A 26,120-nucleotide genomic window follows, 5' to 3' on the forward strand; every position below is an offset into this window, starting at 1 on the left:
TAAGAAATTTAAACCAAAAATAAGGAATGTGGCGTAACATAGTAAAATCAGTTTATATATTTTCTCTTCTATTAAGAAATATTTGCTCGCAAGGTTTTCAATAGGACCTATGATTACATTAAAATTAGACTAAGATTACATAAAATAAGACTAAAGAATACCTTATTTCTATTAAATAAGCCACCAGTTAAATGCTAAAACGTGATTAAACAAACATGAAAACAGATGTAATTGTGGATCCATCGTTTAAGCCAATTGCAGTAGAGACTGCAAACACATTGAGCATTCTGCTGACAGCAAACATGTACCCAACCCAAATCATTGAACATTCTGGAACTGTTTCGCAATAGAGCTAAACAACTGAAATATCCAAGAATGAAGGCAAACAACTCCAAAGCATAAAAGTTTTAGAAAGTCAATTAACAAGCAGGATAAAATTTCTTTTTACGAAAACCACTGCCGGCCACAGGTCTATTTGGGAAATCAATCGTGGGCGAAGTAATTTTGTAAGCTACATTTAACATGATGAAATAATAAAGGCCCTTGGCATTGCTATAAGTGCTCACTCTTCTTTGCCATTTTTCTCTTCATTGCCTTTCAAGAACCGCATGAACCAATAAGCAGAAGATTTTGGGTGCCGAACTAGCCCGTTCTTGTAATCAACATAAACCAAACCAAAACGTTTGGTATATCCTTGCGCCCACTCAAAATTGTCCAGTAATGACCATACGAAGTAGCCCCTCACATCTGCTCCGTCCCTGCACATATAAACAGATAAAACAATAAGTAGAATTACCTCCAACAACACATTTGATAACGTACAAACTACTACACAAGGGAGGAAGCTTGAAATTTTTTTTAAATATGATATAGACAGAAACCAGTTATTTAACTCACTTGATTGCCTGGGCAACTCCAGAAAGGTATCCCTTAAAATACCTAACTCTCAGTTTGTCATCTAGCATCTCATGGAGTGGGGAACTGTCATTCTCTTCATCATCCATACCTTATAGAAGGAGGTCAATAAGTACTCAGTGGAAATGAAAGAAAGCCAATACACACATAATATGGTTTAGTATGATCAATGTTTTACTAGCTTGAGTACAGCTGAGACATGTGATAATTACATTTCAGATTCAAAGTACAACTTCCCGACTTTGAGATCTCCACCAGTGAAGAAATAATCAGTGTGTTCATACATGTTATTTCCTTCATCAAATCCCATCATTAATCATTTGGAACTATTTTTTCATTTTTCATTGATTCGATTTAAAAACTGAAATTGCAAACCTATTATTATTATTACTTCAACGGAAAAGTTTATGCACATACCATTTTCTGTAACATATATCGGTGGGTTATTGTATGTTTTAGCTATGTAATTAAGAACCTTCCGAAGGCCCCATGGAACAACATAAAGCCATTCGGATGCTGCCTGCATTCATAAAATCTTTCAGCACAATGAAAACCACCTATAAAGATTAGTGAGAGCAAAGTAGAGAGAGAGAGAGAGTTAGAGCTGGACCTTCTCACCGATGACCTCGCCTCCTTCCCATTCGACTGATAAGAAGCAAAAAATTAATTAAAAAAATATTAAATTTGCCATGAAAAGTCAATAAATAGCTTGCTACAGTTATACCAAGTCTCTCCATCTCTTGTGCTTCATAGAAACTGCCTTCCTCCGGGCTTTTTGTTGCATGAGCAATAAACCTTGAAGTATAGTGGTTTAGGCCAACAAAGTCCAGTGAGTTCCTTACCAACTCCTTATCTTTCTGCATGAACTTGGGAAGCTGATCTCCTAAATTGTTGCGCATAACTTCTGGATAGTCTCCATAATATATTGGATGCAAGTACCTATATGGAAAACGGAGTGAAAGGGTTCCAAAATAATAAAAACAGACATTTTCTAAAATAAATATACCGATATAAACCATCTGCCTATCACAGAAAAAACTGCAGTTGGTTTGGGTGGATGAGACCTAGCACCAACAACTGCCAAGCACTACATGAGTGTGATTTGAAAATATGGAAATGAATATGCTAGCCTTAAGCCACAGAACCAGCTTATGCAACCATAAAACTTGTTTTTCCAGCAAGTATTTCCTCCATCAGAAGGGTTTAGCAAGGAGTTATTCTTTCATGTTTACTTCTTAGTAGAGTACCGCATACTAAAACATATAATTAGGCTGTGTTGCAGCAATCTATAAATTCATAGATAATTAGAGTGTGAATATGGTGTGAAATATACAATATACAGGCAGTATGACAGATCACAATCATAACAGTAGATTCTACATTTTGCCATGGTTTAAGCCTTCACATTCCATGCATTTTAATGATGAGCAACATATTCAAGAGGTTAGTTTGAAAAGTAAACTTTCTCTTTCGTTCATAATCAACTAGTGCGGACCTGTGAACATCTAATGATTAACTTCACAATCCAAGAGAGACTCCAGTTATATGGAGCTACCACGTTTGACTGCAACTGAAAAGTTATGAGAATCATTTTCAGATCAACTCTGAGGATGCTTTATTTGTCATGCACATTTTTGTATTTGAATAGCATGACCTCTGTGCATGCAAGAGAGAGAGAGAGATAAAAGACGAACACATTTTCATATAATAACATTACCGCCAAAGATTCACAAAATCCGACAGTGAATGAGTTTTTTTTTTTTTTTTTAAAGGAAAACAAAACGGAGATGTGCCACCAGCTCAAATATAAATATTTGCATTGTAAAAAAGAAGAGATGGAATGATTTGCAATTTAAAGAATCAGACTTGGCGAACTATAAGTTTTATTTTTGCACCAAATTATCCAAACAACACCATTAATTAACTAATTCAAGGAAATAACATTTACTGAGTATTTCAAGCAGTACCATCCAATCTGGAAATCAAGGCGCCTCGCTGCTGCAGATTTATCTTCAATTTTATCTGAATTAGCCTCAGCCCATTCACAATCTACCACCAACCCTATGTTTCCCCCTTGCTTATCCTGGAACAGTAAGTAGTGCAGCAACAAAATGTCATAAATCTAATTATCGAGATTGACAGAAAATTATTTCTTTTCAAGAAGGTACTAATGAAAGTTTCATTAGTTCATCGCTTATATTCATGCGTAGAAAATCTATATCCAATGAACACAGATGTATTAGAGCATAGCTAGTGAAGAGTCAGTTGTAACAATAGTGGGTTTGGCAATCCTGGGACCATCATGAACTATACGGAAGATAAGGAAACTTCGCTGTTCCTAAATTAAACGATGCAATGTCAAATTGGAACTGTGATCACTAATCATTCTGGATTTCCAATTGTTTTTTTGTGGAAAAATGTAGGACTAGAGGTGTTCTTTAAGGTCATGACCTAAAAACAATGCAGCCAAAACTCAAGCGACAAAAATCATATCTGCGTATACCTTATACTTTCTTTGGTATACTGAAAATGCTGCAGCATGGGCCAAGATCTGGTGGTGAGCAACCAAATATGGCTCTGTTGATGAATGCTGATGTCTTCCAGGAGCAAATATCCCAGTACAATACCCATTAACCGCAGTTTGTAGGGGCTCATTTATTGTAATCCAATTCTTTACTCTATCGCCAAAACTTGCAAAGCAAGTATCTGCATAAATTTCAAAATATTTTCTGGAGATTTCCCAGACATAAAGCCACAAGGATCATTAATAAGTAATAAATGGAATTCCATAATGGTTGTTAACATATGAAAATCTTATAAGGCACCAAACCTATTAAAATAAATTAGCAAGGAACTTTTCCTCATCGAATAATTGAGACAGAGAGTTGTGGGTCACACAATACCATAAATTACAATGGATTACTAAATTCTCACCCCCAAAAAGGCCATGATAGAAATTGATTACAAGACAAGTAATAAATGACTCATTTTGTTATATGAAAAGGAGCTGAAATTTTAAAAAAAAAAAAAAATTGTAGAATCAAAGTATTTGCAACTGGAGAATTTAATGATGGCATAATACTTACACTATTTCCTTATTTAACCACCCACCCATTGACTCATGAAGATGCAAAGGAAGATCCCAATGGTACAATGTTACATAAGGCTGAATACCTACAATAACAATGATATTTAATATGTATAGCCGCTGCAACTGGAAGGGAATCAAATTGTTTCATACCCTTTTGAAGAAGAGCATCAATGATATTGTTGTAGAAAGTGATCCCTTCCATGTTTATTTTGGTTCCTAAACCATCTGCAAAAGCAGAAAACAAAGTACATCAAGTCCATTTGTAATAATCGTTAAGCAAGCAACATCATAGGTATTTATTACTCAATAGAATGTACAATGTATGTAAGCTTTATCCCAAAGTAATAGTTAAAGTTTCTTCATAGAGGAAAAAATTTTGAAATTAGTAGGAGGGCATACCAGGGAAGATGCGAGACCATGATATGGAAAACCTATAAGCATCAAATCCCAACTTTGCTATGAGGTCGATATCTTCCTGTTTATCACCAACTCAGTTTAGAAGCTAATATTGGACGGTTAAATAACTTAACAACCATAACAAATCTGAGATGCACTGATAAAGTCCAAATTAAACATCTTTCTGCTTCAAAAGATGTCTCCACAAAAAGTTTGGAATTAAAGGCCACTTTTCAGTTATCTCAGTCCATCATAGAGAGTCTACTTTGACAAAGGAACAGAAAAACAGGCTATTATTCAGATAATTATAATCAAGACAAAGATAAGAATACTCTTCAAAGGAAAGTCGTGACATAGATATACAAAAACAGATAGTTTTGCTCACAGGCCCCTCCCCACCCTAAAATATCCTGATGGCAGAAGAATCAAACAGATTTAGAAGTTTGCAGAAATAAACATCACGGCTATTAACTTTAGTACTGACCTTGTATCTATGATAATGATCCACCGCCACATCACCATTGCTTTTGTCAATAATTTTACCTAATAAAAGAAAATAGGAAAAGCAAACTAAATTTAATAGCCAAGCTAAAAATCATATTTGATCAAATTGATTGGAGTGAAATGGATAAAATGCCAAAAGCTTATGTTAACTTTAATATTCAAAGTCCAATAACCAGGCTCAACTTCAACTATGACCACATTGATTGAGGGGAAACGGATTAATTATATGAAAAGCTTGTTCATGTTAAATAAAAGGGGGGGGGAAGAGAAAGGGAGAAAAAGGAAAAAAGATCTGAAACCTTCAGTGTGTGTAAAATCATCCCATATACTAGCACCTCTATTACCCTCTTCGCAGGCTCCTTCAATCTGTAAAAGACAAACTTTAACTTGAAATGTTTATAGAAAACTCTTTGGGGTGCTACAAGAGGTCTATAGGGGCATGTATTATAAGATGTCCTTAATGATTCCTTTCATAAGAAAATTTAGACATTCATAAGCTGCAACAAGAGCAAATATATACTCTAGTCTCTTTCTATTGTCTCTTATTGATTGTTTCCTTTTGTTATACAATTTCCAAATCATAAACTCATGTATATCTCACCAAATCACATGTATATCTTTTAATATATCAAGTATAAATTGTAGGTTACAAGCAATGTAGCTAATTCTGGCAAACAGATACAAATATAAAATAAATATTGGAGCCGCTAGCAATTAAGAAAAATAAGTCTACATTTATACCCTTGAATTACAGGGCATAACCACTCACTAAAAAATACATTACCAAAAAAGGGAAAAAAATTGTTCTGTAAAAGAACTAGTACAGACCACAGATAACCAGATTAAAGAACATTAGATTTCTAACAAATGAAACTAACGTGTGCATGCATTGCAAAGATAAATGTTTTGACAAAAAAAGAAAAAAAAATTGGAAAAAAAAAAAAAGGCAGATAAGAACAGGAGAAATGAACTTCATTATGTGCATGCAAACCAGAAAAAGGAAAGCGAAATGAAATACCCAGAGCATAAATTGAAAGAAATGAATAAGGAAAAGACCTGATAGGCAGAAGTGGCAACTCCAAAGACAAAGTTTGGAGGGAAATCAGTTTTAGACACATTTCTTGGTTCAGCTTGTTCATAGTCCTTCAACAACTCCTCTTTCTTCACCATTTTTGTTTCCTTCTCCCTCAAAATCAATCTACGCAGGGTGATCAGTTGCAACACAACAGAGTAAATAGGCGTGTGATATTAATGTGTGTGTGTGTGTGTGTGTGTGTATATAAATACATACACGTGTGTGTGTGTGTATTAGAAGTTGCGCTGATAACGGTACCTCAACTCTGTCGTTAACAGACAAGAACAGGATTTTCAAAGAGTGAGAGTTATAAGTGATGTAAATTTAACAAACATGACACCAGAGTTCTTTTTTTTATTTGGGTTTTTTGGTTCTTTTGGAATTCATTTCAAGGCAAATTCATATCAATTACTAACTACTATATGAAGGAGATTAAAAATTTCCCAATATAACATTAAAAACTCGCCCAACCAATAATTTTTCTAGAATGGTTTAGAATTAAAAAAAAAAAAAAGAAGAAGGCTAGAGAATTATTATTACCTTTTGATATTTATTTTAGTTTTCGGTTTTTATTCAAAAATAAATAAATCTCTGTCTTCTAGTGTTCTCGTAAATTACAATAGTATCATTATTGGTGAATATTTTTGTAGGCATACATATTGAAGAGGATTGGAATTTTATCTTTCCAATAGTTCTTCAGATTGATGAGACAATGTTGGCCCATTTGTGTCAAATGGCAAGAGTGGTTCACAATTTTATTTTTGAACTTTTTTTTCTGCCTAGAGTAAAATTATCTGTTCTAGTAAGCTTGTAAAATTTTTAAAGAATAAAATAATATTTTTAAGGGAAAAAAAAAAAAAAAAAGGCATTGAAACCCCGTTGAACCGGCAAAGAAGGGAGATTGGAAGGATAATTCTTGAAAGTATTTAGATGTAAATTATTTAATAAAATCATTATATGGGGTTGGGGTTGATTATTTAAGTTAAAAAAAAAGATGGGAAGTAACATGAAAATCTTGACTTTAAGGTGAGTGGCATGTGCCAGATTAGCAAAATCTTACCACTATTGCCACTGCTTTTGGCTTTGACCGTGACAGGCATAGCGAAATCCCCCTTCTCATAATCAATTTGCCGTCTAGTGATCTCCACGTGTCCCCATCAGGAACGTTTCCTCGGAAATGACAAGCGGATCTTTTATGGGAGATGATGCGACTTGTGGGAGCACTATGCCAAGTGTCTATTCTTTTGTCCATTCCATATTTCAAAGTAAAATTGATTGACCCACCAACTAGTTTTAATAATACAAAATTTGGTTTAGTTTCCAGAGAAATCAAATGTTCCTTTTCCTTCAAAAAGACCGTGTTTAGTTAATTATGTTTAAAGTAATAATAATTATCGTTTTACCCACCCGTGGAAAGTAATAATATATAAATATATATATATTGAGAGAGAGTGATGACATGTCATTTTATGGGCTCTATATATATATAAAATAGTTTTTTTTTTAATTTTAAAATACGAAAAAGTTTAAAAAAAATTTAAAATTATAAGATTTTAATGTTTTTTTATACGTTTTCGTACTTTAAAATTTTAGATTGGAACATTTATATATATATATATATATATAAGATTAGACCATTTGAGGGTCTAATAAGTTTTTTTTAAGTGAAATTCATAAATTTTACCACTTATCATGGATTATTCTTAATTACATACAATTTGTTATCATAAACTATATCTATCATGAAAACAATACATAATTAAATAAGCAAAACGCAAGAGTACGCTAGATCATATTAACTTCTTGTTCATGGTATTGGTTGTTGTCATAATCCAAGAATAATCTTAATTAATTATTTATCTCTTCTTTCAACTAATGTTCATTTGTTTATTTAATATTAACAAACTTTATTTTTTAATTTTCAGATTTTTCATCTGACTAATTTTTTTTTTTTTTTTTTGAATGTCTTATGTCGTTTAAATGAGAGATTGTTGTATTTATTTCATGAACAGTGATGAGATAAATATATTAGATGATGCATAGAGATGGAAGACAAGCGAAATGCCATGGAATCCTTTGGAACTTCTGATGCGGTGGGTGGAAATATTATTTGCTCATAGATGCGTACTTGCTTTTTATGTATCTGTTCTTCTTGAATCTCGATCAATTTTCTGAATTGAAATGAAGAGTGCAAGTTACAAAGACATTCTTTAAAGAGAGCTCTTAGTCTTGGAGGGCGTTATTGCCATTGATAGTGCATTCCAGAATTACATACTTTATTATTTTTGTCTGATTCCTCAACTTCATGTGAACAGCATGCCAGCATTGGCCGCCTTTGATCTTCTTAAAAGTTAAAACCAACATGTTTCATCCAAACCTTATCAAAAGCTCTCACATAATCAGATTCCCCTTTCTTTTTTAGCTCACAAGGTTATATTAATCTTTCTACATATTTCTAAAAATATCTAGTCGCAGATTAAAGTTGTGTTCTATTAGTAAGATCACAAAGATTAACTTGTAAATCACATGGGTTGATCGCAACAACAATGCATCACCAGATCAATAATCAAGTCTTCCGAGGATCTTGGACTCAAAATGTGCACAATGGAAACGAAACAAAGTTTTTCTTATCAAAAAGAATCAGAATAAAAACAATGATGCATATTTTGCTATGCAAAGTTTTTCCTGCTGGTACAGAAAGTATTCAAATCATTAGCAAGATCGAATAGATGCAGCAGAATTAGTCAATAAATCATCTACAAGCATAATGTCAAAAAGGACCATATTTGGAGTAAAGATGACAATAACCTTTAGATGCTAGTTGTTACAGCACGTTGAGTCTGAAAGCAGCATAATATAAGCCAAGTTTAAATATCTTTTATCAACAATAAAATAAGATTAGAGTTATCAAGGAGATCAAAAAATGTTGGCTACTCACTATGCACATCCATATGCAGAAAGTGCAAGCTGCAAATAAAAAAAGTACATCATCTCTCTGTTCACATGCCCGCAAAAATTTAGTTTGTCCTGCCTTATTCTGTGGCCTGACAAACGATATCTTCTTGACTTCATAGTCACTTAAACAAAGAAATATGTTATAAACTAATTCCACATATTCAGCTGTAGATAGCCACTAATTAGCTAAACCACAGGTCCATGAATACCTGACTTTGCACCATTTGAATGGTCCAAAAGTAAACATAAAAGGGATATCACTATAAATGAAAGAAAAGGTAATGATGATATTCAAGAAGCACTTAAAGAGTTAGCCTCAGCAATAGATCCTAGTCCATGTGGCAAGAGACAATTGACTCAATTGAATTGAGTAACATTACATCAATAATTGGAGTAATGCAGCAGACCACTAATGTTCAAAATATAAGCCAAAAACCAGCTGTTCACTGTGATCATTCACATGGGTCCTCCTTCACCCTGAATCTAACAAGCTAATGAATGGTTCAGACGAAAATAGTACAAAAAAATATAGAAGAATGAAACCAACTCACTGGGTCCACTGAAAACAGCACTCAAGTTCAATCAACTGTTAGTTTAAGTGTATATGAGTTTATGTAATGGAAGAAAATAAAGCTTCAAGAGATAGAGATTGATAAATTACTATCTCAGGATAAAAGGAACAGTAAATACCAATTCTTCTTCTAACCTCAACTAGGATGTTACGGGCACTAGAACGAATCTCTTTTGACAAACATTGGATAGGAATGAAGTGGGTTGCTGAAAGTTCCCACCAAAAGCAGATGATGGTATATATATATTATAAGAAAAATAGAGATGTGGCTTTAAAAGAAGAAAAATAATTAATGATGAGCATATTAGACTTAAAGCCTCTCTAACAACCTAAAAGATAGCAAAAGTAAAAATATAAAAAATTAAGCCTCTCCAGAACTCTTTCTTTATGACAGTTCAGCCATCAAACTTAAGTCTATCAAGCAATAATTAACATATCAATAAAGTGACATGACAAAAATTAATTAAGCCATCCAACAAAAAGCCAAGCACATTAGGAAGAACCACAGCGTCAAGTAAACATTAATAACACTAAATTCCTTAAAAAAAAAAAAGGATGGTTCGAGAAATGTAAACAAGAGAAGCATTCTTGATTTCAATGAGAGGACACAGTTAACATAATTACAATGGTGGTGAATTTGCCAACAGGCTGTTTCAATCATTATACATGTAATTGATTCATAAGACTTGTGTAATGACAACAAATCCCGTCCCTCTTTTATCAAATCAACTTCCTAATACATCAAGAAAGAACAAAGAACTACCAAGAAAGTTCAGTTTGATAAACTACCCGGATCTAATTCTCTTCTGGCTGGCTTTACCATCAGATCTTAATGCAGCTGCCGATTCCCCTTCAGATGAGGATTCAACTGATCTGGCGAAAGAGCTTGAGAGATCGGCATAGAGACTGACAACTCTTCTGATGTTGTTGTTCAGCTCTTTGATCAAACCAACATTTCGTGTCAAGTTATCGGGGACCTTTGATTCATGGTTTTGGTTAATCTCATTGATTAGCAACCTGTTTTGGTCCAAAATGTCTTGAACTTGCCCGAAACTCTTGCGAAATGTTTGCAAGACTTTGCCATCCACTTGTGTGCCGTTACCAATGCCTGAGAATATATCCCCTTCCATTTCAGTTTTCACTTCCTTAACAGTTTCCAGCAGTCCTGTTCCTGCATCAAAGACTCAAAGTCAGCATTGATTCTAGCCAACTGAGGGTTAAAAAAGAAAAAAAATTTATGGGAGCCCATCATTCTTCTTACAATTAAAAAAACTCAAAATGCAAAAGCTCATCATTTGGACATCAATTCAGCATTATTATGGGACCATAGTGATTAAATTTGAAAACCTCCACCAGATTGAGCCTAATCCAAGAACTTCACTTCCATGAATTGATGACTCTATTTTATATGCTTTCCCTACTATATATATATTTTTTTTCTCAGCAAACAAACAGAGAATCAGCAGAAGTGCATAAGAGACAATGAAATGGGATTGTTCTGTGTACAAAAAAGCAGACACTTTTCCCCAAAAAAGATACTTTTTTTTTTTTTTTTCATTTGATGTTCTCAAAAAGTCCCCAAATTTCCGAGGACCAGAAAATAAGTGAAAGGAAAACACTTTTCTGTTGCAGAAAACAATGTGCTGCGAATCGATACATCAGTGAGAAAGATCTATGCTATGCCTCAAAATGGAAAACCAAAAGCAAGTCTTTTCCAAAAGTATCAAAGATTTTCCAAGAAACAACTATAAAAGCCCAAACACACGCAAAAAAAATAAGAATTATAAGGTAAGAAGAATCAAAGTACATAAACAAACATGAACAATTCACTGAACTTAGCATAATCAAAATTTTAATTCCAAAACTAAGACATGCCCATCAGACTATGAAACCATAGCAATAGAAAGAAAAAGAAAAAGAAAATCTCTAGAGGGATTCTTGGCCTTTTCTTGATCACTCACCTTGGAAGGGCAGCAGGAAAAGTGGATGAACAAGAAGAACAGACGAAGGATTTTCTGAAGAAAACAATGGGAATTATGAACAATAATGAAGATAAAAGAGAGAATGTCAAGATTTGTGTGGAGAGAAACGGTACAATTCCTGGCTTGTTTTTAAGGATTAATTTTATAGATTACCCCCTCATTTTTTGGTTTATTGTTAATTGTACCCCCAATAGTTTTGTGACCCATCAACGCCACCCTAGACTGACGGACTGTTACCGTTAGCGTCTTGCATCTCCAGTCAAGCTAAATAGTTGACCGCTCTTGATCAGTGAAAGTTCTAATGTGCCCCTCATGCCATCACTGATCCTATAAAAGCACATGTCTATCATACCCAATAATTTTTTTAATAATGATTTATTCTCATTTTGTACTAACTAAAACAAAAAAGGAGATCGAGATATTAAAACTTGTCTGAAATGAACATACATTCAAAGGAAGAAAATGATAATAACAATATAATATATTTGTTCGTACAACTTTCATCGAACAAAAACTTGCCATCATTACAAAAATGATGTGCGCTCAGCGGTCTTCTCGTTTGTAAAATTATAGCATATTTGTAATCAGATAATGTTGATTTACATTTATTACTTTGTCGAAAAAATATAATACATAATAAATATCACGTAGGCCTAAACAATTTAATAATTCATTTTCAACGAATATCCCATAAATTACTGTATAATTAATTTATTATTAGGGCGATTGTCAATTTCTCTCCTACAGTAATTAACATATAGTATTTCTTTTTTTATTATTTTTATAATGGCCAAAAACCCCCCTTAATAGTATAAATTTACAATATTATCATTATTTTCAACTACTCTTTTATTTATATTTATTATAAATTAAATAAATCACATGAATAGAAACTAAATAAAAAATTAAGTATTAAAAAATATATATATGTTTTGATATGAACAAAAAAATTAATAATAATTTTTTTATACTTATTTATTTTGTGAAAATTTTCTTATAATAAATATATAAGAAAATTATTAGTAAAATGATAAAAAAATTATTATAAGAAAATTTGAATGAAAAATAATAATTTATTATAAGATAAATAATAAAATATTTTGCCTATACTTTTTTACATTTAATTTTAAAATATTTTAAAATGTTTATTATAAGAAAATGTTCACACAAAAAAATTACAAGAAAAAAATTTATTATTAATTTTTTTCTCATATCAAAACATATATTTCTTATTTTTAATACTTAATTTTTTTATTTAGTTTCTATACATGTAGTTTATTTAATTTATAATAAATGTAAAATAAAAGAGTTGTTAAAAATAATAATATTATAAACTTATCCTGTCAGGGGGGTTTTTGACTATTATAAAAACAGATGGGGATAAATAGTATATGTTAATTACTGTAGAGAGAAAAGTGACAATCCCCCTTATTATTATAATAATTTAACAGGTAAATGCTAATTAACAAGGTTCTTCCTTCCAAACTTGTGTGCGGTAGACACAGCTCAACCGGTAAGCATTGCTCTAAAAATGACCCCTTAGAGACCCATAATCTTTTTTTCAATTATATGATACTATTAATTAAATCTCAACTTATATTTTACGAGATTAATGTTGATATTTATAATTAAATAATTATTGAAATTAATTTACAATAAATTTTATATAGCACTATTTAAATTTTATTTTTTTTAAAATTCGAGAAATATCTATTTCACTCCCATTTTTTAAAAGAGAAGATTACTTTCACTCGATATCCACTTCACTCACACTTTAAAAACAGAGAAGATTACTTTCAATCGTAATTGAAGAAAAAAAATTAAAATCTCAGTAATATAGCTAGAGGCTGAGTGATGGACCCATAATTTTTTTCGATATATTAAATCATCTTGTATTTAAAAATCACATTAAATATTAACTAATTTAAATTTAAACTGAATAAAATCAATAAAGTGATAAAACTCTCTCAATAAATATTTAATCAATAAAGTGATAAAACTCTCTCAATAAATATTTAACGTACCTATATGTTTTTAGTTTAATTCTACCAATTTTATGGGAACCACATAAGATAGTGTGCAAATTTGTGAGTCCCACATAGGATAATGTGCAAAGCCGGCAACACCAAATAACCATATGGAACAGTTAATTCAGTTGACGGAAGTGGGTAAGGAAGGCTAGGGCATGGCTTCGCTGGCGGTGACGGAGTTTGTGATAAACCCAGCTTCGGCTTCAAGACTCATCTCTAATCCTATAACTAACAATACATTCTTCTTCTTCTGCTTCTGCTTCCCTAAACGCGGCGCTTCATTATTGTTAAAATCCCATCTTCATTCAGCTTCGCGCTTTCGAAAAGCCAATGCTACCACTTCATCATCATCAAGTGACCAATATGACCAACGGCAACAAGAAGAAGAAGAGAACTTTCAGGTGGTGACAGCAGTAAGAAGCAAGTACAATGACATTGTAATAGTGGACACTCCCAAGTCTAGAATGCTGCTCCTCGACTCTACTTGTAATAAAGTCATGCCATATTCTCTCAATAATTCTTTGTTAAAGTTTTCAGTGCTTTTAATTGTGCGTGTGCGTGTGCGTCGTTCTTGTTGCTGCAGATAATGTTCATAGCATTATCAATAAGGGTATTCACAAATGGACTGGTTCTTATTGGGTACATTTATTTTCATGTGCTTTGTACTTTTCTTCGAACTTAATTTGGAGTTGATTAATTGTTCTTTCCCATGTCTGTTTGTTTTAATGTCTCTTCTTGGTTTTTGATTTTACAGGATGAATTTGTTAGTTTGCCGGCTATTGTTCCAAATGGCCCAATTGCAATCTATGGCTTGGTACTTTACTCCATCTTGAAAACTGTATACTACAAAAAAATTAAGTAATATTACTAATGCAAGCCAATGATTTCATGAAGTTGCTGCTTCTTTCAGGGGGGTGGGACAGCAGCACATCTGATGCTTGATTTGTGGCCTTCATTGAAGCTTGAAGGTTGGGAGATTGATGAAATTGTATGGCAATTCAACTATATATATATGTCTTTCTGCCGTATTATATCATATCAGTGTTTGAGAAAATTTAACCATTTCCATCATAATTGCTATCAAATATGATTCATGCTTACACTAGCACACTTTTCTTCAGGAAATAGCACTCCATTTTTATTACTTTGTGTGGAAGCTTTTGCGCCTTTCCATTGGATGAGAATTGTATATTTGGCCTTACATTAACATTGGATATCACCATCTCATGTAAATGTACTTTTAGTCATTGGAGCTGAGCCGAACTGTTTTTCGATCCCTGAAATCACAAAATACAATGATGAATTAGAACTTCCAATTCATTTCCAAACTAATTGGAATTTTGTGTCCTCTTCAATTCAGTTAATTGACAAAGTGAGGGATTATTTTGGGTTATCTGATCTTGAGAAGCCTACTGCAACTGGTGGTGTACTTCAAGTTCATATTGGTGATGTGTTTTCTCCCTCAGAAGATGCTTCTGGAAGATATGCTGGTGAGATTTCCTTCCAATTTTTCACAAGTTTTCCCTTTACTGAACTAGTGGTTCTGTGTGAATTTGCAGCATATCCTGTGGATCATTCTTTTTTCTTTCTTTGGGTGTGTATTAAAGCGTGATGTTTTCTTATTTATCCATGTCATCATCTTTGGCCTTTTCCTAATTTTAAAAAGCATTATTCAATTTCACTTCCTCGGAAGAACATGTTTCATTACTGATTTCTGTTTCATAAAGTTCTTACAACTTCACTACCTTTGTATGTTCAGGCATTGTAGTAGACTTGTTTTCTGAGGGAAAGGTCTTGCCACAGTTGGAAGAGGTATGTACCTGCTTGGTTTCATTTTTTTCTGTAATCAAAAGTGTTAAATGTTGTCATGTTTCTTATCTTTTAGTAAATGCTCATCTGTATGAATGTGTTCACCATTATTCATAATTGTATAAATTTTAACTTTAGACAATTTGTGGTGAATTCATTGTCTAGGAAGTAATTTCTTAACTACTTGAGGTGTCAACATGAATCTTTTTTTTCCATTTGGTTAGGCCTCTGCCACTACCATGTTACAGGATGTGCTTAGGCATGAAGTGTATGAGTAAAATACTAAATTGAAGCTATCTAATTATCTATTACATAGATTCAAATGCTATGGAAGTCAATGCATGTCTATGACTCCTGTATGTTTATACAATAAAACAAAATCTCTGGTTAACAAATGCACTATCTTCTAGAACATGGCACATCTTTAATATAATTTATTATTTGAATTCCGGTGCCCTCCCTTGCAGAAAAAATAAACGGTTCATTTTACCACTTTCTCTGTAAATGCCCGTAAGAATACTAAATATCATTGCAGTATCTTTCTCAACTAGTAATGTTGTGTGAATGTTAATGAAGACATTATTTGGAATGGAAAGGAATGAAGCTTTTGGCCAAGAAAAATTAACAAAATTATTTCAATGATTAGCACTTATTATAGTAAGAAGAGATAAATTTTGTATGAAACATTTTAAGAAGTTTGAGTGTGACTGTTTGACAGGTTGCAACTTGGTTGAAATTGAAAGATAGATTAATGCCCAATGGTCGCTTTATGGTCAATTGTGGTGGCATTGATGGAGTATCTGATATGACATATGGAGCAGCCCGGCCAAAATCAATGAATGACGTGTGGATGCATAATTCTGCTATCAGGGCATTATCAGAAGCATTCCCTGGGAAAGTATGGCATTTCCATGAAATATCCCTCCACAGACAAGTTAACTCTGCTTCTTAACCATCTTCTAGATCATGGTAGAAATAATAATACATGAAATTTCAAGCTTCTAGATGCTAACATACATCGGGGCCACATTTTGCCTCTTTTGGTACTGTTTATCAAAAATACGCCTACATTCGTTAAACACAATATTTCAAAGAAAATGATGATGTTCTATCTACACACACATGCACATAAACCGTAATCATTTAAATGGAGACATAAGGATGATATAGTTATTAAAGGATGATATAGTTATTTAATGATCATAAGACACCACTGAGTTTAAGGTTTATCTGGTATCAGTTCTAAGACTACTCTTGACCAGCTAAATTTCAGAACCATGAAGTAGAGATTTCCTGCACAAGCTGGGTGTAGCGGATATCCCTGGTTTGTATAAGATGTTTTGGAAATTCATAGCAGATACCTTTTTGTACCACCTTAAAATATGCTTGAACAGTTGAACCACTTTCACTTATTGAAGTCTCCTTAAAAAAACAGAGTCTCAAACATTTTCACTTTTCAAATCCATTGTCTTATGATAGTAATGTGAACCTTTTTATGTCTCTGTCTCCCTACTGATTCATTTGCTGCTCTACTTTATTTTGGACTCGTAATGGTGATACTCAGATTAAACCTCTGAGATTTTGTTTAGAGGCTGCTTCCAGTTGGAGTATTCCTACTCAGAGTTATAATATAGGCCAATGAGAAATGGATCAAAAACCAATCAATCATTTTCTGATCAACTGTACTGAACACCTGGCATGAGCTACTGGAGGAAGTATGTCAGTGGCCTTGGTTGTCAACTCTAAACAAGACTGGTCATGATGCGTAGTTTTTCATGCATGCATGTTCATAGTCAAGTGTCTGATATCCTTACGTTTCTGCATATGCTGAGCTATTAATCTGTTTTGCTGTAGTTAGCAGTTATGTGCAACTGCGTAGACTGAATGACGCTCATAGTTTGATTTCGTTGGAACAGGTAAGCTGGAAGAGAATGCCAGAAAGAAATGGTGAAAATTTTCTTGCACTAACAGGACTTTTGCCAGATTTGAGTTCATGGTCTGCAGCTGTGCCAGGTCATTTGAGTGAAACCGTGAAGAAATGGAAGCCTTGTGCTCCTTCTCAATGAAAAAAAAAGTTTTTTCTCTTCTCTTGGTTAGCGGAATGATCACTAGCAAATATGTTGAGACTGCTAGTCTAAAAGTATGTCAATCCTGCCATTCCTGCTGAAATTGGAGATTCTCTCATTAGTCTATCATGAAGCATGTATCTCAGTGAATAATGAATGGTAGTGACCAGCGATTTTTGTTGCTTTCATGCGTCTAGCTATAAAAATTTCATTGATAAGCTAAGAATTGTAAGATATAACTTATTTGGATGAATGGTAGCTGCTTTCAGTTCCACTGTTTGTACTTTAACGTGGCAGCATGTGGAGTGATATTCTGAGTGGTGGGACATAGGCTGCTCAGATAAATTCTTTCTGCATTTGGCTGCCATTTCCAATAGACGATGGTCAGATGGTAATCGCCAGGTAATTACTTTTGAGGTGATCATAGTTGATGACAATTTTTTTCCCCTTGTACGCAGCTATACCATGCTTTCCTTTGATGCCACACATTTTTTTAATTTATTTTAACTTTCAAGGCATGTTGATTCTTAGTTTCTTACTCCTCTTAATAGTAGATTATATAGCTGATTATGCCATGTTTTCATTATTTCAGTCTCCAAGATCTAACTGTTGAGTCAATTGAAATAACTTGTACAATTCATACATCTTTAGATTTCACTTTGTTCACGACCATTTTATAGGTCTGATTTGCAAAGTAATGTAATATTATACCTGAAATGCACATTCCAAGCACTAAAAGATATCACAAACCCAGAAAAACATTGTAAAGTCTAGATTAATGACATGTTTCAGTGGGGCTGTTTCTGTGTATTTTACTAGCGTAAGTATCAGCAGAAGCATATGTCATTACACCAAATGAAAGAAGTGAAACTCAACTTTCCCATTGCAGTTTAAAGCTGATAATACACTTGCCCTCAGCCATAAGGTCAAGAAAGGTTACATTACAACTATGAAACACAACAGGCTATCCCATTTAAAAGATCGGGATTCAGCTCTGTTTGGTCTGTCTGCAGTCCCTTTTGAAAGCAAGCTGAAACACCTATCCATACTCAAATGACTGTACAGAGAAATCCTAAGATTGCTACTAAAACTCTTTGGCAGAATCAGTACTGCTTGATAACTAATAGATCCTAAAACCAATGGCAGAAAATGCCTTCAAACTTGCACACCATTGCAATAGCTGTATAAACCATCTGATAACACTTTCGCAGGTTTCGTAGTTCCCTTTTGGTATACCTTCTCCATTGCAATGCCGTTGCCAAGCTTAGCAGAGAGATTTCCTTGGCTCCCAGATCCTTGTATGAGAGTATCTAACTGCCCACATGCTGCTGCTATAAGCCCTGCATTTGACACAACAACATGAAGATTTTTATTTATTGTTTGATAGGAATATGATGATTAACTATGAAGCTTTTTTTAGCATAATGCAGCAAATCAATTTGTGTTAGGTTTGATATATCACCCAAAAAAAAAAAAAAATCCTTGAAGTTTTTCCACCCATCTTTAAGACTTTAACTAGTTAAAGAGAAGTTTCATATGTGAATAACTGGAAGTTTCTTACACACAACATTGTGAAATCAATCATAGCTTATTTTCTCCCTAATGCATTTTGTTTCACTATGCATATATCAAAGATATAACAAAGAGAACTCGTGAAAGGTTAGAGGCTACTCATTGTTTAGGCAATTTTTTCTTTTGGGGTGGGGGGTTGTATTCCCAAAAGATTCAAAAAGCTTGCATTTCCTTCTTCATATGAGAACACCCACACATAGCAGGGTTGTATTCCCAAAAGTTTCTTTATGTTATATTGAAAGCAATATAGCAATAATAGTCTAAATTCCAGGAAATTTCAAACAGTTAGAAATCCTGTGTACACTTCTGGTGAGTGAAATAGTAGCATGCAATCCATGTACATAGAATACAGGGAACAACTTCAATTTAAATGGACAATGAACTGGTGGTGCTAATGCCAAAGTCCATATCGTGTGAACGAAACCTTTTTTCAAGGAAACCAAAGAACAAAGAGAAAACACACACACACACACACACAAACAAAATAAAGATGAGAAATATTACCTAAGAACAAAGGAGACGGTTTTCCAGGCCTAGATTTGTATTCGGGATGGAATTGAACACCAATGAAGTAGGGATGGTTAGGCAGCTCAACAATCTGTGGCATTAATATGTCTGTTGGCTTAGAACTAATGAACTACCAAACTATGCATCATCAAAAGTAATTTAAGAGCACAGCAATTTTATAGTTGAAAGTCCATACCTCCATGCGTTGGCTAGTTTCATCCTTGCCAGTGAAAGAGAGACCGGCATTTTCCAAGCGTGCTATCATATCAGGATTCACCTCGTATCTATGACGATGTCTCTCATCAATGAAAGTTCTGTTTCCATATCTGATAACACAGAGAGCTAAAGGTTTAGCTAATCTGCAACATCGTTGCTCAATAAAAGCACTTGTTATGTTATACACTTGAGGCACATAACTTGCTTTACTAATTATAATCTCCACATAATTGAAACCACATATGAACCTGCATTACCATGTACAATTTATTCATAATTGAAAACACACATATGTACATATTTCAAAATAGTCAGATAATACTCACAATTTTGCAGATTTGCAGTCCTTGACTTGGAAGTATGTCCTTCTTGACCCAAGACGCATAGTGCCTCCCATATGAGTTTTTGAGCCCTGTTTGTATGGCAGAGAATTAGAAAAGAGAGCCAGATAAGTTATTTGATTTCACGGTAGAGTTAAAATAAAGGAGACACGGATACAAACCTCCGGCATAAATATAACACAAGGATTTTTGGTGTTAGGATCAAATTCTGTGCTGTTAGCATCTCTCAGATTAAGAACAGATCGCGCAAACTCGATGACAGCAACTTGCATTCCAAGACAAATGCCAAGGTAAGGAATTCTGTGCTCCCTTGCATACTTAGCTGCGAGAATTTTCCCTTGCACTCCTCTGTTGCCAAAGCCTCCTGGAACAAGAATACCATCGGCACCCTGAAGACACAGGCTAGTTAGAGCACTACTAGAGAAAGTTGCCAACACTTAAAAAAGGAGATATATGACAGTTAGCTGTTTGAATCAGCTATTATATCACGGACCTTCAACAACTTCCATGCAGCCTTATAAGCATCTGGATTCTGCTAGGAAAATATTTTTGTCAAGATGTGAAACAAAGAAAAAGACAAATAAAGTTGCAACGGAAGGAACAGAATAACCACTAACTTCTTTTTCAGTTGCATCTTCAAGATCGCAAGCTGGAATCCAATCGATGACAAGTTTCTTGCGTAAATCAACAGAAGCATGTAAAAGAGCCTGCAGACAGCACAACTTTTTTTATGGCCAGCACAAAATCATGCACTAACATGCATACCATAGCCATACTCAGACCATAAGAATTAAGAAATAAACTGGTACGAATTTACATTACATTTATATGACTTTTCTCTAGTGCATTCTGATGTCATAACAAATCAAATAGAATTAGTGGATAAGCTTGCATGAGAGAAGAAAGAAATCAAGACACTCACAAAATGACAAGTTATTTAGCCTGTAAACAAGTGGACCATTTTTATTAGGTCTGAAGGTTCTAAGACAATACTTTTGTTGCTATGTTGCTTGCTGTTCTTTGGATACCACGATGAGAGATTCTAATGGATTGTTGGCAACATGATGTAATTATAACTTAAACTTTTAGTTTTTCGAATACCCCAGTCAAGAAAGTAATCCAATATGTTTAAGTTGTAACCGCATCATGTTGTCAAGCTGCATATCTAGTTAATTAAAACGTTTTTCACTTATTGGTGTACTAAACTATATCAACAGTTGGTGCTCTAGCTGAATTAAAACACCACAAAGCCAGCATAAACCAAAGTAAAATCAGATTGTCTATCATCAAAATTCAAGTTCTAAAGATATTTAACTGGTCTATCTATAATGTCATAATTTTCGGAGCTGCCTGACTACAGGAAACTGAGCACCAACTAAATAGACTCCACTATAACAACAAATGAAAATTCAATTTTACAAAATACTTCTGAGTCCCTAAAAGGTTTGAATAGGAAAATATACCTTCAATATAGAGAGATAGGCATCGGAAAGGCCTGTGTACTTTCCAACCATGGCAATTCTGACCTGTAAATGACCGACACATAAAGATGAGACTCTGGCAGCAATTCTTGATAAATATATACTCTGACTTTTACAACTACTGGGAGACTCACTGGCTCATGTAACCCGTCACAGATTTCAGCCCTTGAAGTCCATTCCTTTAGTAAAGGCTCCTTCGTAGTACTGCAAATCATTACAGATAATTGTATAAAGATGCATGGATGAGAAAAATAATGCCAGGGGATGTACAGAGGCTATACGATCCAGCCAAAAAGTGGAAGGAGGAGAAGCAAGAGTGTTAGACAAACCCTTGAAGGTTCAGCACTTTAAAGATTGCTTCATGAGCCTTCTGATCCTAATCAAGAAGAGAAACACACATGTGAGTTTTAAGAATTGGCAATTATATGTAGAAATAAGTTCAGAGAGTACTACAGATTTACTTACTCTTAAAAGCAAGGGAATATGCCATATGTTGGGAACATCATAGAGAGTGATGATGTTTTGCTCCTGAAAAGCATGTGGTATTAGTAAGAAAGAATCTGCAAAGCCGATTACTCAAACAGAAGTGAAACTCAAATAAGATTTTAATCAATTGAACCAACATACCGGAACATGGCAAAACTGAGAAAGCTTTCCCTTTACATTATCATCAAGTGCCTGAAAAATACACTAAGATTTAGAACCTAAAAGCCAGCACTCTTAAGTTGTGCGTGTGTCTGTGACAGAAATAGAGAGATCAATCTACCACTGTGCTGCGACAGGCTAAGATATTTGGTGTCAAGCCCTGGCCTCTAAGTCCCCGAACACTGTGCTGGGTTGGCTTTGTTTTCTGAACAAGGTAAACATTATTTTTTAGAAATTTGTCAAATTTCCAAGTTTATAAATTTAAAAAAATAAAAAAAATGGGACTGTATAATAAGTTACCTGTTCACCAACAACATTAAGTACAGGCACTAGGCTGACATGAATCAAGCAAAAGTTGCCAGGACCTGAAATAAGGAGAATCGAATAAAATAAGTCAACTAATACAAAATATGAAAGAAAGAGGACTTAACTGTGTCAAATAGTGTTGCACTGGAAATATTCTTACCCACACGATATGAGAACTGCCCCAAAGCCTCAATAAATGGCATGGATTCGATGTCTCCTGAAAGCAGAAAATTATCTTTCAATGTAAAGGAAACAGGAAAACAGCTTACACCACCAGATATAAGAACCTTGTTGTTAGTGTACCTATGGTTCCTCCCAATTCTATGACACAAACATCTGCTGGACCTTCCTTTCCATCCACAGGTATCATTGCAACACGCTCAATCCAATCTTGAATTTCATCAGTAATGTGAGGAACAACCTGTAGATGGCAAGAATGCGTAAAAGGCATGCATCAAACATTAATTTTATTCTAAGAAATAGAAGAAATATGTGATAAAATCAGCAGTTAAATTATACCTGAACAGTTTTTCCCAAGTAATCACCCTTTCTCTCCTTATCAATAACAGACTGTCAAGCATCAAGAAAGAGTAGAACAAAATCAGAATCTGGCATCCACTCAATCTTATGATTTTTGGCACCTCTAGCTGCTGATGTATGAAAATTAAAAATAGCTATGTAACCCCCACACTTGCCTGGTAAATCTTCCCAGTAGTGATATTATTGTCACGGGTCAACTTGATATCCATGAACCGCTCATAGTTTCCGAGGTCAAGGTCCACCTTTCAGAACCAAAAAAAAAAAAAAAAAAGGCATGAGCAAGAACTTGCTTCAATCAATCTCCTATCTTTTTTCTAAGATTTTAAGCTTAAACTTTTCATTATTATAAAGGAAGTAAAATGCAAAAGTCGAGGAAGCTGATCCAAAACGAAGTAAATACATGGACAAAGGTAGAAAATAAACATGATGGTCAAAAATATACAACCCCCTTGAAAAAAAAAAAAAGGAAACACAGAGATATTCTCCAAAGTACAACAATGAATAAAAAGGGAAGAAATTTCTCTGTCTACCTCGCCGCCATCGTCCAAGACGAATACTTCCCCGTGCTCAAAAGGAGACATTGTTCCAGCATCAGTGTTCAAGTAAGGATCTAAACCAAATAGATTGAAGTGAGTATTAGGGTGATATTGACAATTCTGAACCAGGAACAGAGAAAAGAAATTGATGCAGGCACATTCATTTAAACAAAGGAACATATATTGCAAATTTAGAGGCGCATAAAGAAGAAAAGTGGGACATTTTAATTGTTGCAGAAAAGGTTTAAAACCCAAAAAAGAAATTTTGGAAAGACCAAAAAAAAAAAAAAAATCATCCAATATGTTATTCAAGAAATGATGTACTCATTTCAGAAGACTAAAAAGCAATTAATCCAAAAACCAAAAACAAGAAAAATAAAAATAAACAAAAAAAAAAAAGATGAGAGGAAGAAGAAGAAGAAGAAGAAGGGAAGTAGAGACCGATTTTAATGCAAGTAACACGAAGTCCACAAGCCTTAAGAAGAACACCAATACTGCTGGCTGTGACTCCCTTTCCAAGTCCACTTACTACTCCACCAGTCACCAAAACATACTTCATCTTCTTCAATGCCCCTGGATCAGATCAGAGCAGGCATGTCATACATATTATTATTAATTATTGTAGCCAGTTTTTACAGAAACAAAAGTTTCCACAAAGAAGATGAAGGAGGCTGGAACCTTTTCTTGGATAGTTTACTAATTGAACTGCTCCGTGTGTCAACTTGGAGTTGAACTAACCAAACAAAAGCAACTTATAATAGTAGTAACGTTATCTGCTTAATTTTTCTCTTAGTTGTCTTGGATAAGGAAGTGCAAAGAGCATGAACTAAGCGAAACCAACTTTTTTTTCTTTTCCCTCCCTTTTTGGGTAAATAATATTTAACAAAGAAACCAAGAAACTATCACTAGCTAGCTCAAACGAGTGCTGCAAGAAGAGAAAGAGAGAGAAGAATGCAATGCAGAGAAGAGAATGACGAAATTGTTTCTGGTTTTGGTGAGTGTTGGCGGCCTTTTATATACAAATTGTCACCCTTAATCAACCTCATTACAAAAATTAAAAAAATATGAAAATGATTTTTCTCTTTATCTGTTTTTTTTTTTTAGTTTATATATAAATAAAATAAAATAAAAGGTCTTGAACATTATGACCTCGAATGGGAGGCCCTTTTCCCTTTTTTTTTTTTTTTTTTGGGTGTCTGGTGTCCTGAGCAAAGCAGGTCCCTGTGAGCCCTGTGATAGCAGGCAGGTCCCTGAACCCTGGCTCCGCACCCCAACATCAATATTTAAAAGAAAAAAAAAAATTAATATAAAATTATTTCTGATACCCCATTAACTAAATTAACTAAACTAATCTGCTTGTTAACAAAAGACAAAAGATAAAAGGAGATATTTAAAACAATGTTATCTCCATGCTACTAAGGTTATGACTAATTCATTATAGCCTTCAACCTTCACAATCATATAAAATATTTTTATTACTTAATCTGTAACTTGAAAGAGTCTTGGATAATGCATACTCCGATAACAATGCGTCATAGAATTAAATTCTTTATCATGTTTACACTGATAATTTTTATGATTGGTTAAAGCTTGTACTTGGCAAGATATTAATGGAAGCGAGTATTAAACCTAGGAGCTCTAATTCTGCTTGTTTGTGTTTATGAATTTATGTATGCGTGTTCAATATACAAGCCTAGCTTAATGTTCCTTTTACATTTTCAAAGGGCAGGTTTCTTCAAACACACTGATTTTCGTTTTAAATATAATCATTTTTCTTTATATTAGACCGGTCTTGGTATTAAGTGTAATCATCTTCTGTCCCAATCAACAAAGTGGAATTTTAAACATCGAGTTGAATTCACATGAAATGTTATGTCTTTTGAAATATATTACATTTCAAGTTTATAGATGGTAAAACAAAAAATGGGTGGGAACCTACTTTACTGTAACATATATTCAATAGTCAATTTCAAAGGAAAAAAAAAATTATCTTTTTTTATATATATTAAATCATCTACTAATCTAGATTCGAGCCAAATAAAAGACCACATTAGTGTGGTAGAGAGGCTGGTATTCCTAAGATTTGAACCGAATACCTTAGTTAAGTTAGAACAGCTCTCATGCCAACTAATCTATGCACTTATTCGTAAAAAGAAAAAAAAAATTACTTGATAACACCGCAGACCCTCACTTTAAATTTTTTTAATGTAATTTTATTTTTTAAAATTTCAATGACTTTTTTAGATAAAACTGTATCTTTTCAAGAAAATATAAAGATTTGTTAACTATTGAATAAAAAAGTGAATTTGTCGAGATTAAAAAAAAAAGAGAGAGAAACTACTTAAAATATAAAAAGATTAAGATAAAACATAAAAAGTGAAAATTACAAGTTTGGTGTATGTAACACATGATATGCACATGAAAATTAACTAGCTGACAACAAAATACAGCAAAAACATGCATGAAAAGCCCTATTAATTAAAAGAATCTGATTGTTTCCCGCAACAGAGTGGGAAACTGACCCAACTTTAATTATAATCACTTTCACTTTACGAACAAATACTCACATATCACTTATTTTG

General features: G+C 33.7%; 4 protein-coding genes across 7 annotated transcripts; 1 reads left to right on the forward strand and 3 right to left on the reverse strand.

Moving 5' to 3' along the window:
* Positions 1-303: 303 nt before the first annotated feature.
* LOC102622210 (beta-glucosidase 42) lies at positions 304-6,166 on the reverse strand. 2 transcript variants are annotated; one of them, XM_015527167.3, is made up of 13 exons: positions 5,963-6,166; positions 5,206-5,272; positions 4,887-4,945; positions 4,406-4,481; positions 4,157-4,231; positions 4,002-4,089; positions 3,419-3,644; positions 2,883-2,998; positions 1,640-1,854; positions 1,526-1,560; positions 1,333-1,435; positions 898-1,006; positions 304-758 (listed from the first exon to the last, which is right to left on the reverse strand). In XM_015527167.3, the coding sequence occupies exons 1-13, from the start codon at positions 6,074-6,076 to the stop codon at positions 563-565; spliced, it is 1,479 nt and encodes a 492-aa protein (XP_015382653.2). In that variant the 5' UTR covers positions 6,077-6,166; the 3' UTR covers positions 304-562. The 2 variants fall into 2 exon arrangements, with proteins under 2 accessions (XP_015382653.2, XP_052291270.1); XM_052435310.1 differs by lacking the exon at positions 4,002-4,089 and having other exon boundaries at positions 3,419-3,621.
* Positions 6,167-10,077: 3,911 nt separating this feature from the next.
* LOC102578003 (ELF4-like protein) lies at positions 10,078-11,602 on the reverse strand. Of its 2 annotated transcripts, none has more exons than XM_006468564.4 (2): positions 11,469-11,602; positions 10,078-10,672 (listed from the first exon to the last, which is right to left on the reverse strand). In XM_006468564.4, the coding sequence occupies exon 2, from the start codon at positions 10,635-10,637 to the stop codon at positions 10,293-10,295; it is 345 nt and encodes a 114-aa protein (XP_006468627.1). In that variant the 5' UTR covers positions 10,638-10,672; positions 11,469-11,602; the 3' UTR covers positions 10,078-10,292. The 2 variants fall into 2 exon arrangements, with proteins under 2 accessions (XP_006468627.1, NP_001275817.1); NM_001288888.1 differs by having other exon boundaries at positions 10,079-10,678; positions 11,469-11,566.
* Positions 11,603-13,551: 1,949 nt separating this feature from the next.
* On the forward strand, positions 13,552-18,736 carry LOC102621243 (uncharacterized). Of its 2 annotated transcripts, none has more exons than XM_006468561.4 (8): positions 13,552-14,005; positions 14,103-14,158; positions 14,274-14,333; positions 14,430-14,507; positions 14,880-15,009; positions 15,279-15,331; positions 16,047-16,262; positions 17,245-18,736. In XM_006468561.4, exons 1-8 carry the CDS (start codon positions 13,675-13,677, stop codon positions 17,392-17,394), a joined length of 1,074 nt encoding a protein of 357 aa, XP_006468624.2. In that variant the 5' UTR covers positions 13,552-13,674; the 3' UTR covers positions 17,395-18,736. The 2 variants fall into 2 exon arrangements, with proteins under 2 accessions (XP_006468624.2, XP_006468625.2); XM_006468562.4 differs by having other exon boundaries at positions 13,553-14,005; positions 16,047-16,226.
* LOC102620771 (uncharacterized) lies at positions 18,253-24,599 on the reverse strand. Its single transcript, XM_006468560.4, has 21 exons — positions 24,217-24,599; positions 23,980-24,111; positions 23,533-23,612; positions 23,158-23,244; positions 22,982-23,032; positions 22,766-22,883; positions 22,623-22,679; positions 22,457-22,521; positions 22,278-22,361; positions 22,139-22,189; positions 21,977-22,039; positions 21,841-21,887; positions 21,646-21,715; positions 21,494-21,556; positions 20,648-20,737; positions 20,524-20,562; positions 20,192-20,419; positions 20,016-20,101; positions 19,670-19,799; positions 19,471-19,564; positions 18,253-18,734 (listed from the first exon to the last, which is right to left on the reverse strand). Exons 2-21 carry the CDS (start codon positions 24,095-24,097, stop codon positions 18,550-18,552), a joined length of 1,806 nt encoding a protein of 601 aa, XP_006468623.2. The 5' UTR covers positions 24,098-24,111; positions 24,217-24,599; the 3' UTR covers positions 18,253-18,549.
* Positions 24,600-26,120: the final 1,521 nt, after the last annotated feature.

This window comes from Citrus sinensis, chromosome 2 (assembly GCF_022201045.2).
Source record: "Citrus sinensis cultivar Valencia sweet orange chromosome 2, DVS_A1.0, whole genome shotgun sequence".
Classification (NCBI taxonomy): domain Eukaryota; kingdom Viridiplantae; phylum Streptophyta; class Magnoliopsida; order Sapindales; family Rutaceae; genus Citrus; species Citrus sinensis.

Coding starts and splice junctions, on each gene's coding strand:
- LOC102622210 (XM_015527167.3), bottom strand. CDS start 6,076: ATGGTGAAGAAAGAGGAGTTGTTGAAGGACTATGAACAAGCTGAACCA. Junction 4,090..4,156: donor TGATGCTCTTCTTCAAAAGG/GTATGAAACAAT, acceptor TTGTTATTGTAG/GTATTCAGCCTTATGTAACA. Junction 1,561..1,639: donor ACAAGAGATGGAGAGACTTG/GTATAACTGTAG, acceptor GCTTCTTATCAG/TCGAATGGGAAGGAGGCGAG.
- LOC102578003 (XM_006468564.4), bottom strand. CDS start 10,637: ATGGAAGGGGATATATTCTCAGGCATTGGTAACGGCACACAAGTGGAT.
- LOC102621243 (XM_006468561.4), top strand. CDS start 13,675: ATGGCTTCGCTGGCGGTGACGGAGTTTGTGATAAACCCAGCTTCGGCT. Junction 14,159..14,273: donor AATGGACTGGTTCTTATTGG/GTACATTTATTT, acceptor TTGATTTTACAG/GATGAATTTGTTAGTTTGCC. Junction 15,332..16,046: donor TCTTGCCACAGTTGGAAGAG/GTATGTACCTGC, acceptor ACTGTTTGACAG/GTTGCAACTTGGTTGAAATT.
- LOC102620771 (XM_006468560.4), bottom strand. CDS start 24,097: ATGAAGTATGTTTTGGTGACTGGTGGAGTAGTAAGTGGACTTGGAAAG. Junction 23,613..23,979: donor TGTTACTTGCATTAAAATCG/GTCTCTACTTCC, acceptor TATTTGGTTTAG/ATCCTTACTTGAACACTGAT. Junction 23,245..23,532: donor TCTTGGACGATGGCGGCGAG/GTAGACAGAGAA, acceptor TGGTTCTGAAAG/GTGGACCTTGACCTCGGAAA.